Source organism: Monomorium pharaonis, chromosome 6, assembly GCF_013373865.1.
Source record: "Monomorium pharaonis isolate MP-MQ-018 chromosome 6, ASM1337386v2, whole genome shotgun sequence".
NCBI classification, from domain to species: domain Eukaryota; kingdom Metazoa; phylum Arthropoda; class Insecta; order Hymenoptera; family Formicidae; genus Monomorium; species Monomorium pharaonis.
Window position 1 is genome coordinate 24,881,849 of NC_050472.1, and position 21,704 is coordinate 24,903,552.

The 21,704-nt window shown below is 36.7% G+C and overlaps 1 protein-coding gene across 1 annotated transcript in view; it reads left to right on the top strand.

The window, feature by feature from the left end:
- The window catches only part of LOC105833774 (voltage-dependent T-type calcium channel subunit alpha-1G), a 54,337-nt gene extending 33,025 nt beyond the window's left edge, over positions 1–21,312 (top strand). The window contains 19 exon segments of the mRNA XM_036288005.1: positions 3,175–3,331; positions 10,352–10,507; positions 10,797–10,934; positions 11,317–11,601; positions 11,885–12,039; positions 12,107–12,253; positions 12,556–12,724; positions 12,926–13,275; positions 13,653–13,845; positions 14,018–14,167; positions 14,353–14,733; positions 14,990–15,182; positions 15,283–15,544; positions 15,678–15,958; positions 16,052–16,344; positions 16,422–16,677; positions 16,777–17,033; positions 17,763–18,212; positions 18,214–21,312. Of these exon segments, the coding sequence (XP_036143898.1) occupies positions 3,175–3,331; positions 10,352–10,507; positions 10,797–10,934; positions 11,317–11,601; positions 11,885–12,039; positions 12,107–12,253; positions 12,556–12,724; positions 12,926–13,275; positions 13,653–13,845; positions 14,018–14,167; positions 14,353–14,733; positions 14,990–15,182; positions 15,283–15,544; positions 15,678–15,958; positions 16,052–16,344; positions 16,422–16,677; positions 16,777–17,033; positions 17,763–18,212; positions 18,214–18,750 (4,810 nt within the window). The 3' untranslated portion in view covers positions 18,751–21,312.
- The last annotated feature ends 392 nt before the right edge of the window (positions 21,313–21,704 follow it).

Genomic DNA, 21,704 nt, shown 5'->3' on the forward strand with positions numbered 1-21,704 from the left:
TCGCCATTGCTGTCGTCGTCGTCGTTGTTATTGTTGTTGCTGTTGTTGTTGTTGTTGTTGCTGTCTTGTTGTACCACGCGTATATATCACACCTCGCTGCACATCACGTATTCTCACGAAGATCGACATTCATGTACCTCACTACAGATTTCTGCCAGTTACACTGCTAAAAAGAAACGCCGCGACCAGCGGCGACGTCGACCGAATAGCCGCGTTCTCTGATTCTCTGCAGAATTGGAAATGAGATCACGCCGAGTCAGCAGCTTGCGTCTCGGCGTCCCGGGCTTTCTTCACACACTTCACCAACGATAATTACGCACGCTGAACGTACGTGAAACAATGCCTCGATATCACGATTACACATTTTTAACAGTGTAGCACAATAAACTGTCTGCCACACGCTTATTTCTCTCTGATCTCTCACCTGTACTTCACTATACTTAACTGTATACTTCACTGTACTTCACTATACTTTACCTCACTCACTTACATTACACTTCTCTTCGTACTTCTGCCCTACCTCTCTTCTTTCTCTTCTTTCTCTTACTCGTTCTATCCGTAACTTTTCTGTCACTTTCTCTCTTAAACGCCCACGACGACTCGAGCGCAAAAAGAACTTCGTCCCGGGTTGTACAATGCGTACGTGAAATATCGACTCGATCCGACAAGAGAATCGCCGCGTCAGCAAGACCCTCATAATTGAACACCCGAGAACTGAACCCGAGATGAGACCTCGTGTACATCGCACACGAATAACACGAACAGAACGCGCTTTTACCTTCGATGTAAACTAACGTACGGGCTAAGTAAGGCTCAACACAGATTTCGAAGAATAACTAAACAGCTTTTACTCTCGTTTACCATTACGTTATCGCACGTATCTGCATCTATTTAAAAGTAAACACTTATTTAAAATTGTTATTATATATTTTTTTTTTTTACTAAACATGTACATATTCTGAGAGAGAATGCTTTCTAGAAGTTGGATCAGATTTGATTCAGCTTTGGTAGCTTAAGTTACCAGGTTATTATGGTAGTCCGAGAGGCTGCCGACTGGTATTTCTTAGTCGTAGTGGAGAAAAACACAATTTTTACTTTTATCTAATCTTAGAGAGATACAAGCCAGGTAGATCGCGTAAGGCACGTTAATATCATATTAACAGTACCAGCAGTCTCGGTAGCTTTGTGCGTATATCTTTTGTAAATACTGATCGCTGAAACTGAATCGCCATAATACATACTATACCGTATTTTTGCGTATTAGAAATTATATATTTACGCTTGTGGCAATTATCCCTCTTTCCCCTCTCTCGCAAACGTTCGCCGTGACATTCTGCAACGGCAGGTGCCTTGTCTCCTCCACTATTCTCTTCACTTCGCGACCGCGTTCCCGGAGCTCTCTTTCCGCCTCGTTTATTTTCACGCCAGTTTACATCCGTAAAGTGTGTGCGGATATCTGTCGACCCGGGCGTTGATTTAAAGCTCTCGTCATATTTGCCCGCGTTCGGCGCCCCCCCCCCCTCCCTCCAACTTTGCTTCGACGTCAACGAAACGAAATTCGCAAGAAATATCAACGGACGTAATACAACTGACAGGCTTGACAGATAATGATTCTTTTGCGGAACCCGAACTGTTTATTATGACTTCCGCGAGCCAGATGTCACGTCGCGTTAAAGTCAATTATTGTTTCAACGCGCGTCCTAAAATTAGCAGTATTGATTGTTCGTGTGAAACATTAAACAATTAATATGCTTGTATGACGCATTACATCGAGAGATTACGTGACATGAGCAAACGCACATAAAATATCTGGTTTACATTAACGCGTCTTCGAATAATTTCACGAAGAATTAAATGCTTTTCAATAAATTTTGTAATTTATTTTATTTGAAAAAAAAAATACTATAATTTCTTGAATTTTGATTTTTCTCCCTTGCTCCCACCGTATAAAGCCTGTTACAACCGCACACAGTCGATACGATCCGCCCACAATCCATAAATGTATACCTACTTTACACGCATTCGCCTGTATTGTTGCAAATATACAAAATACATATATTTATATATATACTGACACGCCGAACTTGCAGAATGTGACTGTACGAGCTTCGAGTGACAGTCGTTTTTGCTGTTTTGTCCAACACAGATGCTTAATTCCTTATCGATACGCAGTGCTTCCGTTCTCTAAAAAAAGACGAATTTGTTAAAATTAATTTGTTAAAGTTAATTTGATAAATCGGTTTTAAAAATCTCTTAATATAAATAAAATAGTTTGAGAAATATTAAAAATGTTAAAAAATGATAATTTATTAGATAAATTTATAATTTGAGAAAAAAAGCGTTTTTGTGATAAATTTAATTTTTGGTATATATATTCACTTGTACATATGTAACAATATTTACTTTAATGTCACTTAAAAATTTTTATGCTTTATAATATGGTTTACCTAGATATAAAAGTGTCGGATATTTATGTATATCACGATGAATGGAAAAATCGAAAAAGTCTTGTGTCGCGCGCGCGCGCGCACGCACACACACACACACACACACACACACACACACACACACACACACACACACACACACACAATAAGAGTTAAAAATAAAAATTTCTCTTTGTGAAAGTATTTTTAAAATATGAGCTTTTTAAACCTTGATCGTTACTTTGAGCATTTAAGCACAAAAATAACGAACTATAGGCTGAAACGAGTAAAAAGCGATTCACTTTTCAACAAAGATTTTTCGCGTGCATTCTGACACTAAATATCCTAACTGTTTATAATTGTATTAAATAAATAGAAATCAATGTGCTATTTTATACTTAATTTTTTTTTAATCCGGACATACTTTATAGATTATCCAATTCCGTTATGGTCAGCTGTCATCTGTCAATTAATGCAAAAATGCTAGTTTAATGACGTCAATGTTTGTAGAATATTTGCAGCCAAATGTCATTGACGTAATAACGGTTATAATCGGATAAAAGTTAATTTACTATACTTTCTGTATAATTAATTACTTAAATGACAGGATATACATAGTACAATGAGAACGGAAACGCTAAACGGAGATCGTACCAAGTCCCTTCCCTTCAATCACTGGTCCCATCTTATCCTACTGTTGATCTCTATCGCGGGGATACTTTAGGCCAGCGGATTGTCTCGGTTGCAGCATCCTAGGAATGTACCTGTTCGGGGGTAAGTTTTGCATGTGGGCGGACCGGAGTCGGCCCTGCACCTGTGCCGAGGTGGTCTCACGGCACCCAATGTGTCGCTGTGATCGCAAACATTTCAACGACATCGTCTGGGCACTAGTCACTGTTTTTCAGGTACCACTGTTCCTTCCTCTCTTAACGCTTAAATATTATCATGATTTTTTTACATATTTAAACACGTATATATGCGTAGCTAATTTTTACGTGTATACGGTCTTCTTTTTCCTAACTATATTCGTGTCAACGTTTTTTCTCTGTACAAATTGCCGGATCGTATATATATATGTATATATACATATATCTCCTCGTGTTGAGCAAACGGACCCCGACATCTGATTCCACTGTCCCCTGAGCCCACCCACGCTTCGTTCATTCTTCTTTCTTTGTTAATCGTGCCGAGTGACAGAGCCTTTAATGGTTGCTTTGTATTTACGTGTAATCGGTATATACGTATACATGTCAACGTTCACTATTTTGTTTGCTCGCGCAGATCAAACTGTGCGACGACAATTCTAATCACGAGCGTGTTACGATCTCGATTCAGCACACTCATTCATGTGAAGCAACTAATGTGCTGCAGAAACAGCTTGAACGAGTTTCTGCTTTTCTATCACGTGTTTCCGTTTATATTTGTATTCTATAATGCAGTCTGATGGCATATCGATAACTTCCTAAATTTGTCACTGTACAATTAATTATTATGTAATATAAATAATCAGTGATATATATATATCCCTACGTTTATTCGATACATTTGCTTTAACTTAAGGAGAGAATACATTTACAAATAATTGTTATGAGTGAATTAAATATGGCACATGTCGACAGTTGCATTTTAATTGTATTGTTTGTATTAAATGTATTATTGAATCTCATTCCTGTGTCATTGCACGCGCGAAAGTTGTTTAAATTTGGATTTGATGTGTAACATTTTGATGAATAATACTAAGAGCTACTACGAGACATTTTTTGCTCATGTAAATAACAATCGTACTAACACTCAATATTAATCATTTGGTATTATTTTATATTAATTTCCTTTTTGGATGTTAATGATTTCTTAGATTTTTAAACAGCGTGTAACGTTATCAGGATAGAAAGAGAAGTAGAAGATAGACTGGAAAACTGATAAAAATAGATAGACGAATAAGTGTGGATAGACATTAAAGCTCTCGCAAAAAGAAATTTGTGATAGAATATACAATGCATGAATTTTTACAAATTGGGCGACACTGATTGGCAAAACGTTTAGTAGCTCTATCGAGCCTATTTAGATGCGGTGCGGATGCAACGTCAACTGGTTCTGCACGTCGATCTCTCGCGATTGCATGTATCCAAGTGGATGCAGCTAAAGCTAGCAGCCAAAGGCAGCAGCCAAACACAAAGCGGCCAGGGCCGAACGTCATATAAGCGTTTCCAGAGGGCACAATTCAATCAAAGATGTTTCCAGCCAAATTTGAAGGAAATCGTATTTTGCGTTTAGGCGTGAAACGCAAAAAACGACAAAAATTAATTTAAAAAAAATTTATAACAATTAGGAAAATGCACATCCTTTTGCGAATGATCGATTAGTCGATTGTACGTTACTGAAAGATATTTCCAGCCAAATTTGGAGGAAATCGTACATTGCGTTTAAACGTGACACACACAAAACGATAATAATTAATTTTTTAAATATTTACAACAATTAGGCAAATGCATGTCATTTCGCGAATGATCGATTAATCGATTGTACTTACTAAAAGATATTTTCAGCCAAATTTGGAGGAAATCGTACGTTGCGTTTAGGCGTGAAACACACAAAACGATAAAATTATTTTTAAATTTTATAACATTAGCCTTCAATCGCGAATGATCGATTAGTCGATTGTACGTTACTGAAGATATTTCAGCAATTTGGGGAATCCGTTGCGTTTAGGCGTGAACACACAAAAATAAAAATAATTTTAAATATTATCGATTTATTTATAACAATTAGGCAAATGCATGTCATTTTGCGAATGATCGATTAGTTGATTGTACGTTACTGAAAGATATTCCAGCCAAATTTGGAGGAAATCGTACGTTGCGTTTAGGCGTGAAACACACAAAACGATAAAAATTAATTTTTTAAATATTTATAACAATTAGGCAAATGCATGTCATTTCGCGAATGATCGATTAGTCGATTGTACGTTACTGAAAGATATTTCAGCCAAATTTGGAGGAAATCGTACGTTGCGTTTAGGCGTGAAACACACAAAAACGATAAAAATTAATTTTTTAAATATTTATAACAATTAGGCAAATGCATGTCATTTCGCGAATGATCGATTAGTTATTGTACGTTACTGAAAGATATTTTCAGCCAATTTGGAGGAAATCGTACGTTGCGTTTTAGGCGTGAAACACACAAAACGATAAAAATTAATTTTTTAAATATTTATAACAATTAGGCAAATGCATGTTATTTCGCGAATGATCGATTAGTTGATTGTACGTTACTGAAAGATATTTCCAGCCAAATTTGGAGGAAATCGTACGTTGCGTTTAGGCGTGAAACACACAAAAAATAAAAATTAATTTTTAAATATTTACAACAATTAAACAAATGCATGTCATTTCGCGAATGATCGATTAGTTGATTGTACGTTACTGAAAGATATTTCCAGCCAAATTTGGAGGAAATCGTACGTTGCGTTTAGGCGTGAAACACACAAAACGATAAAAATTAATTTTTTAAATATTTATAACAATTAGGAAAATGCATGTCATTTGCGAATGATCGATTAGTCGATTGTACGTTACTGAAAGATATTTCCAGCCAAATTTGGAGGAAATCGTACGTTGCGTTTAGGCGTGAAACACACAAAACGATAAAATTAATTTTTTAAATATTTACAACAATTAGGCAAATGCATGTCATTTCGCGAATGATCGATTAATCGATTGTACTTTACTAAAAGATATTTTCAGCCAAATTTGGAGGAAATCGTACGTTGCGTTTAGGCGTGAAACACACAAAACGATAAAAATTAATTTTTTAAATATTTATAACAATTAGGCAAATGCATGTCATTTCGCGAATGATCGATTAGTCGATTGTACGTTACTGAAAAGATATTTCCAGCCAAATTTGGAGGAAATCGTACGTTGCGTTTAGGCGTGAAACACACAAAACAATAAAAATTAATTTTTTAAATATTTACAACAATTAAACAAATGCATGTCATTTCGCGAATGATCGATTAGTCGATTGTACGTTACTGAAAGATATTTTCAGCCAAATTTGGAGGAAATTGTACGTTGCGTTTAGGCGTGAAACACACAAAACGATAAAAATTAATTTTTTAAATATTTATAACAATTAGGCAAATGCATGTCATTTTGCGAATGATCGATTAGTTGATTGTACGTTACTGAAAGATATTTCCAGCCAAATTTGGAGGAAATCGTACGTTGCGTTTAGGCGTGAAACACACAAAACGATAAAAATTAATTTTTTAAATATTTATAACAATTAGGCAAATGCATGTCATTTCGCGAATGATCGATTAGTCGATTGTACGTTACTGAAAGATATTTTCAGCCAAATTTGGAGGAAATCGTACGTTGCGTTTAGGCGTGAAACACACAAAACGATAAAAATTAATTTTTTAAATATTTATAACAATTAGGCAAATGCATGTCATTTCGCGAATGATCGATTAGTCGATTGTACGTTACTGAAAGATATTTTCAGCCAAATTTGGAGGAAATCGTACGTTGCGTTTAGGCGTGAAACACACAAAACGATAAAAATTAATTTTTTAAATATTTATAACAATTAGGCAAATGCATGTTATTTCGCGAATGATCGATTAGTTGATTGTACGTTACTGAAAGATATTTCCAGCCAAATTTGGAGGAAATCGTACGTTGCGTTTAGGCGTGAAACACACAAAACAATAAAAATTAATTTTTTAAATATTTACAACAATTAAACAAATGCATGTCATTTCGCGAATGATCGATTAGTTGATTGTACGTTACTGAAAGATATTTCCAGCCAAATTTGGAGGAAATCGTACGTTGCGTTTAGGCGTGAAACACACAAAACAATAAAAATTAATTTTTTAAATATTTATAACAATTAGGAAAATGCATGTCATTTCGCGAATGATCGATTAATCGATTGTACGTTACTAAAAGATATTTTCAGCCAAATTTGGAGGAAATCGTACGTTGCGTTTAGGCGTGAAACACACAAAACGATAAAAATTAATTTTTTAAATATTTATAACAATTAGGCAAATGCATGTCATTTCGCGAATGATCGATTAGTCGATTGTACGTTACTGAAAGATATTTCCAGCCAAATTTGGAGGAAATCGTACGTTGCGTTTAGGCGTGAAACACACAAAACGATAAAAATTAATTTTTAAATATTTATAACAATTAGGAAAATGCATGTCATTTCGCGAATGATCGATTAATCGATTGTACGTTACTGAAAGATATTTTCAGCCAAATTTGGAGGAAATCGTACGTTGCGTTTAGGCGTGAAACACACAAAACGATAAAAATTAATTTTTTAAATATTTATAACAATTAGGCAAATGCATGTCATTTCGCGAATGATCGATTAGTTGATTGTACGTTACTGAAAGATATTTCCAGCCAAATTTGGAGGAAATCGTACGTTGCGTTTAGGCGTGAAACACACAAAACAATAAAAATTAATTTTTTAAATATTTATAACAATTAGGCAAATGCATGTCATTTCGCGAATGATCGATTAGTCGATTGTACGTTACTGAAAGATATTTTCAGCCAAATTTGGAGGAAATCGTACGTTGCGTTTAGGCGTGAAACACACAAAACAATAAAAATTAATTTTTTAAATATTTATAACAATTAGGCAAATGCATGTCATTTCGCGAATGATCGATTAGTTGATTGTACGTTACTGAAAGATATTTCCAGCCAAATTTGGAGGAAATCGTACGTTGCGTTTGGCGTGAAACACACAAAACAATAAAAATTTTTTTTAAATATTACACAATTCAGCATGTCATTTCGCGAATGATCGATTAGTTGATTGTACGTTACTGAAAGATATTTCCAGCCAAATTTGGAGGAAACGTACGTGCGTTTAGGCGTGACCCACAAAACGTAAAATTAATTTTAAAATTTATACAATTAGCAAATGCAGTCATTCGCGATGTCGGTGTTGTACGTTACGACTATCCACCAAAAGGAAATTACGTTGCGTTTAGCTGAAACACATAAAAATTTTTTAAATATTTACAACAATTAAACAAATGCATGTCATTTCGCGAATGAGTCGATTAGTTGATTGTACGTTACTGAAAGATATTCCAGCCAAATTTGGAGGAAGTCGTACGTTGCGTTTATGCGTGAAACACACAAAACGATAAAATTTATTTTTTATATATTTATAACAATTAGGCAAATGCATGTCATTTCGCGAATGATCGATTAGTTGATTGTACGTTACTGAAAGATATTTCCAGCCAAATTTGGAGGAAATCGTACGTTGCGTTTAGGCGTGAAACACACAAAACGATAAAAATTAATTTTTTAAATATTTACAACAATTAAACAAATGCATGTCATTTTGCGAATGATCGATTAGTTGATTGTACGTTACTGAAAGATATTTCCAGCCAAATTTGGAGGAAATCGTACGTTGCGTTTATGCGTGAAACACACAAAACGATAAAAATTTATTTTTTATATATTTATAACAATTAGGCAAATGCATGTCATTTCGCGAATGATCGATTAGTTGATTGTACGTTACTGAAAGATATTTCCAGCCAAATTTGGAGGAAATCGTACGTTGCGTTTAGGCGTGAAACACACAAAACGATAAAAATTAATTTTTTAAATATTTATAACAATTAGGCAAATGCATGTCATTTCGCGAATGATCGTTTAGTTGATTGTACGTTACTGAAAGATATTTCCAGCCAAATTTGGAGGAAATCGTACGTTGCGTTTAGGCGTGAAACACACAAAACGATAAAAATTTATTTTTTATATATTTATAACAATTAGGCAAATGCACGTCATCTCGCGAATGATCGATTATTCGATTGTACGTTACTGAAAGATATTTCCAGCCAAATTTGGAGGAAATCGTACATTGCGTTTAGGCGTTAGGCGCAAAAAACGATAAAAATTAATTTTTTTAATATTTATAACAATTAGGAAAATGAATGTCTTCTCGCGAATAATCGATCGGTTAATTCTGCGTTACGGAAAGATATTTCCAGCCAAATTTGGAGGAAATCGTATTTTGCATTTAGGAGTAAGGCGCGGAAAACGATAAAAATTAGTTGAAAAAATTTATAACAGTTGATAAATTACAAGTCTTGTCGCAAATGAGCGATTATGTATTATAATGACTAAGCCTTATGCAAATTTTTTAAAGTTTGTTAAAAATCTCATAACCAGGGAATTCTTAACGTTTGATTAAATGGTGACTTTGGAAACGTTTATATGACGTTCGGTTCTGGCCGCTTGGCGTTTGGCTGCTGCCTTTGGCTTCTAGCTTCAGCTACATTCTAAGTGGTTTTAATAAAAATGTAAGTTAAAGAATATTTCGTAAAAATAAATTGTTTGCCTCTAATTTAAGTTAAATTAATTCAAGTTATCTAACATGTTACATATTTTTCTGTACTATCCGAATTCAATACTAAAAATAGTGTAATTAAGCTAATGTAATTATAATTGTTGACGACTTATTAAGCATTAAAACTCTGACAACCACAAATTAATAGATACAATACAATCTTTCAGTGTTGATGAATACATTTATAAATATGCATTATATTATAATATTATTATAATTACTAATTCTATTTTGTTTGTTTCATTGTGTATTGTTTCATTTGTTCAATAATTTCAATTATGTGACCGTATTTATTTACACACACACACACACACACACAAATAAACATGCGATTTTAGGCTTGATATTAAAGACATATGAATTTTTTTTTTCACCCGCGAGCATGTTTTACATTGCATAAATTTTTGGCACGCTTCGAAAAAAACGTCTTGCCGATCACGTGCCTTATTAAATAAATATAGACATTTACTTCGTTTTATATGCAGCGGAATCTTTTCTTATTTTTTTTTATGTAGATCCTCACACAGGAAGATTGGAACGTCGTTCTCTTCAACGGCATGCAGAAGACGTCTCATTGGGCTGCGCTTTATTTCGTAGCGTTGATGACTTTTGGCAATTATGTCCTCTTTAATCTTCTGGTCGCAATTCTCGTTGAAGGTTTCTCGTCAGAGGTAGGAAGATGTAACATTTTTCCTATTGAGTTTGACATTTATTGACGTGTAATACATAAGATACAAAAATTTTTTTATTATATTAATCTTTTCCTTACTCTCAAAAATGATATTATTGTATAATAAATTCAAGCAGGAAACAATAAGATTCAAAATTTAATCTCACTGATTTAAGTTACAGAGAAAATTATCTTAAATATATGTATGCTTATGAAAAACGGATTAATATTGATAAACGGATAAATATGTGAATAAATAACGAATATTATAAATCTGTTGTATTTTGCAGAGAAATGAGAGGAGAGAACGAGAGCAGAGAGAATTGGCGAAAAGACTCGCTGCAAAAGAGGCTGGAATGGGCAGCGAGGACGGATCATCGAGAATATCGGGATCGCATTCGATCTCTGACAGCGATACGTATACTCAGGTAGTTGTTCACGGTCGTTCCACATAAATAAATCCAGTATTCTACGCTCGTTCATTTCTCGTTTTTTCTTATCATGCAGAAAAGATTGATTGCAAAAGTCATTTATATTTTTGCTAAACTCTTCTCGAACTTTTATAGGAAAACATCGGTATGGTATTTTATAAAGATTCGCAAAATATCTAAAGTATTCAAGGCATGAATTAAATATGTAAAATAATATACTTAATTTCCGAGTTTCTCACACATTATTCATTATATTGATTGCGTAGAGAAAAATGAATAAAATTATCGCAAATTTTCAGTAAATGATTTATTACATCTTAGATTATTCATCATAGTTTTACCCGACGTCAATTTTTACTCGTGTGCGCGCAATTTGCAGGATCAGAAAAATTCGTGGCAGAGCGCAGAAGAGCTTAGAAAGTATAAGGACAACAGGGAAAAGCAGAACAGCGTGTGGAAGCAGCAGATCGATGAACCCAAGTGTAACATCCAGAAAGAGAGCAAGATGATGGGTGTGGCGGGTCAGCCGCCGATAATCACTCATACAGCAGCCACTCCTCAAGACTCCCCGAACACCACGTTGGACGTCGGCTACAGAGACCTCAATTGCCGAGCAGTTTATCCGGCTGCTGCCCTTTCATTTGAATCCATCGATCGATCTGGCGTACGTTGTTTCAGCTCTATAAAAAAAATTTTTCGTCGTTACGCACAGGCAGAAGTTTTCATTACGCAATTGATGTAACAAAATATTCGTGTTTGTATTTGAAAATGGAAACTTTTTCATCATTTTTTTAATAACAAATTAATACATGCCATTAATATATGATGAAATTATCTCATATAATTTTAAATTTAGAAGATTTCCTATTGCATTTCATTAAAATATCGGATTAAAAAAAGGTACGTTAGGAGAAAATACAATAATGACGGATGCTCTATAATTGCAGAGTCAGTGCAGTATACCCTCGGGATTGCATACCCTAAAGTTGCCTGATGTATCCACCAAAATACCGACAAATAACTTAATAACTGGTCAATTCCCGAGACGCATAAGCCTCGTTACGGCCGTTGTTAATCCCTCGACGAGGGACTCAAGTTCTAGGTATCTGCGTTTCGTTTCTCGGTTCCATTAAATGCCTTTTTTTCTAATACGTTTCTTTCCACTTCAGTCCACCGAGGGTACAAAGAGGATACTCGTGGCGCTTATCACGGCCATCTTTGCGGAGGAAACGATGGTCGCAAAGCGATGACGAGCACACCGGCCACACTACTGTACTCAATAACGGGCGCAGTACTCTTCTTGGATCCAATCTAACGTAAGTCAAAAAAAGCATTACTTATTTCTGAATCACTCATGAAAGATACAAATAATTAAATAAATAATTATAAATTAAATAATTAAATAAATATTATAAATATTTGCTTAATAATTATTAATATTTAGAGTTGACCTAGCTAACAGTTTTTAATTGCAGATTATTAATTAAGATCACAAAATTTGCTAATTTTTTCTATACTTTAAATTCACACAAAAAAATAAAATAAACACTGTGTTAAATAATTATATAAATACTATAATATAATAATTGTAATATCTATAATGTGTCATTTCTTGCAGATTTAATGGCGGTTACTTACATGGTTCGATAAGAAACGATACGCAACGCGACGCGCCCAATAATCGAACTACCGTCCTGACAAGCAATAATCGTAGTTTGAGTCCTAATAATTCGCTCGAGGGCCATGGCCCATGGTCGATTCGTCGTTACACAATTACGCCTAATCAGGTAGATTACAACGTAATATCTTTGTTGATATTTGTTAGAATCTAACAAATTACTGCTACAAAAATAATGAAACATATCTTAACATTACGTTTTATTTTATGATATGATTTATTTCATCTTAAACTACTGAAAAAGAAGAGCTCCGCGAATTACTTTCCATATAGAACACAAATCTCTATAATAGAACATCGCAATTTGCAGATGCGATGGATCGGCGAGCTTTCGCGAAGGAATTCATTGCGTGGATACGAGAATGTCCAGACGTCCACGAGGAAAACCCTACCGTTGGACGAAATGCTCGCGCCGTCTTCGACCCCACGTACAATCAACAATCTTTCGATAGAGACCGGTCCACTGCCGAGAATCAAACGACACCACGAACAAGAAGAGGAACGTCCGAGGACGGCTGGCGAACAGACGCCGCCGTCGAACGGTCACGGTAGTGCAAGCAGTATTGAGAAGATAAAAAAAATATTCATGTTCTTTGAACCTAAGGGTTGCCTACAGGAGCGCGAGAATTATTCTCTGTACTTATTCCCACCAAATAACAGGTAATATTACAAGTAGAAATAATGTTGCTTGATTAGTATTTAAATTCTTGTCACGAACAAGAAATGCTACAATATATAATATTCAATATATTAAAAAAATAATAATAAACATAATACCATAAATTAAGCACCAGAGGAATAAAATACAGACTTTGTTATACAATAGAAGAGAAAGTGATATTATAGTTTTTGTAGATATATTATAGCTACTTGTAGTATCTTCGTTATTAAATGAAAACTTCTACAGATAACTTATAGAAAAATTATTTATTAGCTTGTAATTATTTCTTCTCTATTATTATTTATATTAAACTTGAATAAATAATTAGCAATATTTTTGTACAACTAAAGAATATGTGACATTTTCAATATTGTAGATTTCGCATCGTGTGTCAACAGCTCGTTGATAAAAAGTGGTTCGATAACGTGGTATTGCTATTTATTGGATTAAATTGCATTACACTAGCAATGGAACGACCGAATATACCGCCGGACAGTCGCGAGAGACTTTTTTTGGCCACCGCAAATTATATTTTTACTGCCGTTTTTGCTATCGAGATGTTCGTTAAGGTAACACATCAATATAATATTTAGAAATTCTATTCGCATAAAATTTACATAATTTTGGATGGAACTAATGTCTCGAATAAAATTTTGTTTTACAATAACTAAAAAAGGTGAAAAAGAGAAATTATTATAATTATAAAATTGCACATAAGATTTACTTTTAATATTACTCTAGGTCGTTGCAACAAGTATGCTATATGGTCCAGACGCTTATTTCACATCAGGCTGGAATATTATGGATGGTGCTCTCGTTATTATTTCTATAATTGATTTATTGATGTCATTGCTTTCGTCCAGTAGTCCCAGAATATTTGGCATATTAAGGGTAAAATCATCACTATTTGTTACTAAATATAACATACTTTTTAATTTTTTACTAGAAAAATTCTGGCTAATGTAAAAATATTAAAATGGTATTTATCCAATTAAGTAATTACTACTTTGATGAAAATTAATGTGACAATTGCTTATAAATTAATGCTGTTATGTTTTCTTGTTAAAAAAACATAGGTATTTAGATTACTGAGATCACTGAGACCTCTGCGAGTCATCAATCGTGCGCCTGGCTTAAAATTGGTTGTTCAGACGTTGCTGTCTTCATTACGTCCCATCGGCAACATTGTTCTCATCTGCTGCACGTTTTTCGTGATCTTTGGTATTCTCGGGGTACAGTTGTTCAAAGGTGCGTTTTATTATTGCGAGGGCCCGGATATCAAAAACGTACGCAATAAAACGGACTGTCTGGCTGATAAACGAAACATGTGGCTGAACCGAAAGTATAATTTCGACGATCTTGGCAAAGCTCTTATGTCATTATTCGTCTTATCATCTCGAGATGGATGGGTAAACATCATGTATACCGGCCTAGACGCTGTCGGGGTAGATCAGCAGGTGAACAAATCACAACGAATAAAAGAATAAATATTTTCTTTTCTTATCAGTTAACCGTAATACTTCCTTATCAATTAATCGTAAAAATACTTTTCCATAAGTTCTAGTTTGGATGTTTTCATTTACAGCATGACGGTAAAATGTGTTCTTTAAAATATGTTCAAAACAGTTATATATATAAAATTTATAAAAATATATAAAAACTCAGGTACTCGTGTAATTTCCAACGATTTGAACAAAACGAAACTGATTGCAGCCCATCGAAAATTACTCTGAGTGGCGGTTATTATATTTCATCGCGTTCATATTGCTGGTGGGTTTCTTCGTGCTGAATATGTTCGTCGGCGTGGTGGTCGAGAATTTTCATCGGTGCCGTGAAGAACAGGAGAAAGAGGAGCGCGTACGAAGGGCGGCTAAGCGCGCGTTGCAGATGGAGAAAAAGAGACGAAGTGAGTAGCCGCCGGGTCAGCTAGGTTAATGCCACTATTACAACGCCAGCACATTACAAATCTATGGATACCGGTATTATGTAATAATGTTAATTTTCAGAAATGCACGAGCAGCCGTATTACTCTCACTACTCTAAAGCGCGGTTATTCGTTCATAACGTTGTGACGTCCAAGTATTTTGATCTGGCGATCGCCGCCGTTATCGGTCTTAATGTCGTTACGATGGCAATGGAGTTTTACATGATGCCAAAAGCGCTCACTTATGCACTGAAAATCTTTAATTATTTCTTTACCGCCGTATTTATTCTCGAATCCATAATGAAACTTGTCGCCCTCGGCGTGCAGCTGTATCTGAAGGATAAGTAAGCCTTTTCTTCTTTTCAATATGTTTATATAAATATATGTTTACTAAAAATTACCTTGTTGTTTGTAATATAAGCTTAATATTCTCAATAGCCTTATAACAATAGTTCTAACAACATGTTCTTCTTCCAGATGGAATCAACTGGATGTGGGGATAGTGATACTGTCAGTAGTCGGTATCGTGCTAGAAGAAGTCGAATCTAAAATTATCCCCATTAATCCCACGATAATTCGTGTAATGCGAGTGTTGCGAATAGCCCGAGTGTTGAAGCTTTTGAAAATGGCGAAGGGCATACGTGCCCTCTTAGACACGGTGATGCAGGCGTTGCCACAGGTCGGCAATCTGGGACTGTTATTTTTTTTACTTTTCTTCATATTTGCCGCGCTAGGAGTGGAGCTTTTTGGTAGACTAGGTAATTGTTATTCTCTAACATGATTAATTTAATTCCTACGTAATTTAAAAAATATCTAAGATGTAATTAAATAATGCTAACTTTTTACCATAGAATGCAATGATGACATGCCTTGCCAAGGTCTGGGTGAGCACGCGCATTTTAGTAACTTTGGCATGGCCTTTCTGACGCTTTTCCGAGTCGCCACCGGTGACAACTGGAATGGAATTATGAAGGACACACTAAGGGACGATTGCGACGATGCGGCAGACTGTGTCAAAAATTGTTGCGTGAGCAGTATTATCGCTCCGATATTTTTTGTAATTTTTGTTCTGATGGCGCAATTTGTACTAGTGAACGTCGTCGTTGCCGTGCTGATGAAGCATTTGGAGGAAAGTCACAAACAGGTAATGTTTCCGAACAATTTTATATAACAGATTTAATTTTATCTTGTTATTACAAAGTATAAATATTTTAATTCCAGATGGAAGATGAACTTGATATGGAATCGCAGTTGGAGAGAGAATTAGCGGCGGAGCAGGAAGAACTTCTTGAGGAAGGTGATGAAGATGACGTAGCCATGAATGGTAGAATAGATGGCAACGAAGACGATGATGACGATAAGGAGTCAATAATGGTAAACGAAAAAATGCATGTCTTGAGACGACCAGGATTGGCCAAAGTTCGATCGTTACCTGCGAACTTTATTTACAATCCACCGAGAGAGAGAAACATCGATGGTGAGAGCTATTAATTGTTTATAAGCCGGTTATTGTAACATCATATCTTTCTCTCTGCTATCGTGTCTTGTAAAAATAATTGCTTTTTGTATTTTCCAGATGCCTCAATTTCCATGTCTTTGGACGAGAAACGTCGCAGTTCGAGTTCAAGACCGTCCAAGTTTAAGTCGAAACGCCGACAAACCTTCCACTCAAGCCATCATCAACGAAGGTCACTGCTACCGATGCACTTCGAGGTTGCCGAAGTTTTTGAGAAGCCTGTGAGCAACCTGAGCGTGCCTCGAATTATTCCACATCGCAGCTACGCCACAACTAGTCAAGATAGTCGCGTACAACGTTCAAGTTCAAAATTGCAGGTAAAGAATTGTAATATATTTCGATAAATACAAATTGCATATATTAAATAAGAAATAAGTAGCAAACCGGGAGAGATGGGGAAAGACCGGGAGAGACGGGGAGAGACCGGGAGAGACGGGGAGAGACCGGGAGAGACGGGGAGAGACGGGTAAAGATAGGGAGAGACGGGGTGAGACTGGGAGAGGCGAAAAATGTTTCTATTGTGTTTAAATTAAGGTAATAAGAAAAATAAAGATGGCTGTTATTTTATTGAAAAAAAAGGAACTTATTTAAAACAGTCTTTTGAATGGATTTCTAAATCCATGGCAGCTTTTAGAAAAAAAAAGTTAGAAGTACGTGAATAAATGAATATTAAATTTATTAAAGATAGATAAATGCTTATTCAAAAATAAAATAAAAAGAGCAACAGTAAAGCAAAGTTCTTGAAAGTTAAACAACAAAAGTAAAGAAAATTTGAAAAAAACGTAGCATAAGAATAGAGAGCCACAGCAACGCGTGGCAGGGCATAGCTAGTTATATATAAATTATCATGAAAAAGGATTAAAAGTATTTACTCATTTGATTTATCAAATAGATTTCTGGTTGCTATTTGCCTTCACAGCACTAAAATAATGTAATAAAATTCTCTCCTTCTCTTAACAAAAGTTCTTTCTAATGTTTACAAAGAATATTATTTGAAATTAATAAAATATAATATTAATATAATTATACTTTTATCAATTTTGCAGGTGGCTACCAGTGAAACGCGTGAAAACAAGTCTCTGTTAACCGTGAGTAAGCCGCCGATTAGTCCTTCGCTGATCATTTCCCCCGGCTCGAGCAGCACTCTGAGCGTTCCGCCGAGATTGACAAGCGATCGTTACCTTATGCCGACCGCCGAGATCTACCCGTCCAAAGCGACAATGAGCCGTCGGACATCAAGCGACACGCAATCACCGTCACAATCGGATACCACGAGCGCGAGCGCAGGTGCTGGTAGTAGCAGCAGAACGCCTAGTATTGCCAATGGCTACGCCGGCGGCAAAGCTCGACTAGAGGCGCCAACGGCAAAGATAGAAGAGAAAAGACGTCCGACGGCGACAACGGCGTCGACGGCACCCCAGGAAGACCTCGATGTGCAGTCCATTATCAACGAGAGGAGGCCGTCCAAACTGAAGACGCAGGATGCCACTGGCGCGTCCACCTACCACCAGCATCGCCAGCGATCAATATAGCGCGATGATCCGCGGCGAGGGTTACAGTCATATCTACGTCACCACCGAGGACAGATCCGACGAGGTTCCGTCGCCATGTGGCAACGCGAGCGAAAGCACCGGCACCGGCAGCCTAAGCGTCGCCGGTAGTCTCAGTGCCGTCGCCAGCCTGAGCGTCGCCGTCACCGGCAGCGCAGCCGGTAGCACCAGCAATGGTAATGGCAATGGTAGCGGTAGTCGTAGCGGCAATGGGAGCGTCAACGGCGGCGGCGGGGTGCACATCGGCGAGGGCGGCGCTATCGGATCCGACGTGAGAATATACGTGGACGACACGGACTCGGCGAGTAGTAGCAACGGACAGCGACGCGGCGGCAGATTGCGCGACGACGAGACCCTGGACGCCTCGACCACCGTCTCCTCCGCTACGACGATGCGAACTGGTCGGGGCAGCGGCGGCACGGACGAGAGCAAGGATACACCCGAGAGACCGTCCTCCAACGGCGGATCATTGGATCCCTCTTAATCCAGGGCGAACAAGCCGATGTAGCCACTAGTCATACGTTTCGAAGAAATGAAACGTAGTACACACATGTTACATGCATGGTACACACTGCACGGCGGAAACACACTATGGCGAAAGATCGCGGGAGGGATTTAAGAAAGGGCTCTAAGAAAGACTGTAGTGCATGACAATATAGTCGTTATATTCTAGTCACTTCGCCGCCGTGAACTTGCCAAGACGAATAAGTCGAGCATTTAGAGGGTGGCTGAACTTTCCGGGGGGAAAAAGCGGGAGAGAGAAAAGAATATCCCGCGCATCGCATAAATGAGATACAATTGCACGAACGGCATGATATAATTAGAAAAAAATGCGTAGCCCAAAACGACTACGCGAATTGCGCGACGTGCGCGTATCACGCAACTTGAAAACCTATGACAATCTCTTATTGCCAACGGAACTGATCTCGTTCCGTTTTTGAAGTCGTCGATGGAAGTCGATTCGTAGGAATTGGTAGAAAGAAGAACGACGTAGATCACGTCGATAAAAATTAGAAAAAAAAAGAGAGAGTTGTAGTAGTTTATAGATAGAGATCTTATGTCGAGTCTACGCGACAAAACTGCAATTAATTGGACCACACTGTCTCGCCTTTCCTTATTCTCTAACTCTTGAAAATTACGTGCGATTTGCCGATTGGATATCAAAGATGTCTACAATCGATCGATATGGATTGTACTCACTGGATTGACTAACGGGAGTGATAATTAATCAGCCAAATTGGAATAATGTAAATTTTTTGCAATTATATATACACGTGCCTGATCTTTAACTAGAATAATCAAATTTATATAAATTCTAATTTATCGAATTTAGAAAGGATATGATAACTATTATTATCATACAACAGTTACTTCTCGTATTTAAGTATTGGAATTGTATAGAAATTTTGATTTTCACGATTAACTTCTTTAACTGGCATTTAAGATTCGATCGATCTATTGTGACGATTATTGGACAATCGGCGTTCGAGAACCGTGATTTGTCTTCGTTTCGTTCACTTTACTCTTTTCACTAGAGCGTTCTTCTCGTTGACATCTGTGATATACTTTAATCGTAGTGTATTTCCTAACGGTAACAGCAAATATCAGAATGAAATCATAACATCAGCAGCGGCAACAGCAGCAGCAGCAGCAACAACAACAACAACAGAAGCAAGGAACAGCAACAATTTAGGGATGATAGTTGACTTTTTAATAAAACGAAAACCAACGTTTCGGTGGTTTTTGTGGGGCGTAAAAAAATAGAGAGAGAAAACAATGGTAAATAGGAACTCTATATAACTCTGTACATACATACACCTACGAATATTCTATACTCTACACTTGGTGTGGTTTATTTTGATACTACCGCGTGCGGTAATATATTTAACGATTGTCGAAGTAAATCTAACAAAAAAAAAAGAGAAATAAGAATAATCAACTCTATGCCTTTTACGAGCGTTGACGAACCTTCGTGCGGTGGTGGTGCCTGCGTTCTTTTTTTTCAACTGCAAAAGAGCGACCGACGACTCCAACTACCCTTTGTCGGGTCGAAGGTGTAGTCGCTAAAATACTAGACGCGCCGGGCGTGTCACATATTGCTTTAAAAAAAATAATAGTAATCGTTGACCGATCAATCACACGGTCGATATTGTATTTTATTTAAAAAGCCTAATAAAATCTTTAGTTGAGTAGCGTTTCTGCGTTGAGTTTAAATGGAATTCCTAATTCAATGCTGATCGAAACAATTGGACCTCAGCATTGAATTTTTAATGGAAACACTTTGGCAAATGCACAATGGTTCCATGGAGTTGCGCTTAACACCAGAATGGCTTTTAATTTACTTCAAAAAATAATTTCTTATAATATGCATAAAAAATTATATAATGTAGCAAGTTAACAAGCAATGATATTTTATCGTAAGTTACACTACATTCTCTACACTAATTATTTCTAGATATTCAAAATAGTTTTTAAATAAAAGATATGATTTTCTTAACTTGGAACTTCGTATTATTATATAAAAAGAAAGAAAGAAAGAAAGACTTGAAAGACTTTTATAAACTGCAAGTTTTATTAGATTAAAAAAATATCTGTAGCGTCTATCGTGATTGTCTTCGCTGTTCTGGTGGTAAAACTCAAACTAGAAACGACGTGGCAGGAAACAAATACGTAGCAAGTATAGGGAGAAGCAACGATCGAATTGCTATCAGATCAAAGTTAAGTCAAATGAGCACGAGCAAACGTGAATTAACAATGACGGCACCGTTTGCACTTATTGAAGCAAGTTGTTCATTTGTGTTTGCTTCCTAAAGCTAGATTTGACTTTATACATTTTAAGGAAAGTACATAGATAATCTCGTATTCATGCGCTTACGTACATGTACTTCGCGTTTCTTCGGCACCACGACCGGCTCTCGATAGCTCGATAGCGTTAGACGACTGACCTCCGAATTATAGTTACTCTAGACACGCGCCGATTACGATCGTGCGCGAGTTCGCCGATCAGCTGCACACGTATCGATAGTCCGGCAATTGCGTACTGTATTAAAAAAAAAAAGAAAGAAAAAACAAACATAGGAACATCGGTTCAAGAAAGTGCAGAGAAATAAAACGTCGTTAGAGAATTTTACGATCGCGCGTATGTACGCACGTGTGCACGCGTGATGGAGAGAGGAATGTCGTATCGAAACTCAGCAGCGTGCCTCTCGAGTCTGTTCTTCGCCCGTAAGGAAGGCAGTGCGTAATCGTCGAATTAATGAAAGCGCAAAACTACAAAACCGAATATAACGGATATGAGCGGGAAGCAAGAGTTCGGGCCGCGGTCGGCCTCCGAGATATATAACGTGCTATTTTAATTATTACGGTAATGAGGTGTGCAAAGGCCGGCGTCCGCATAGAACCGCCGGAGAGCGTCTTTTCCTGTCTGTCTGATGTCCT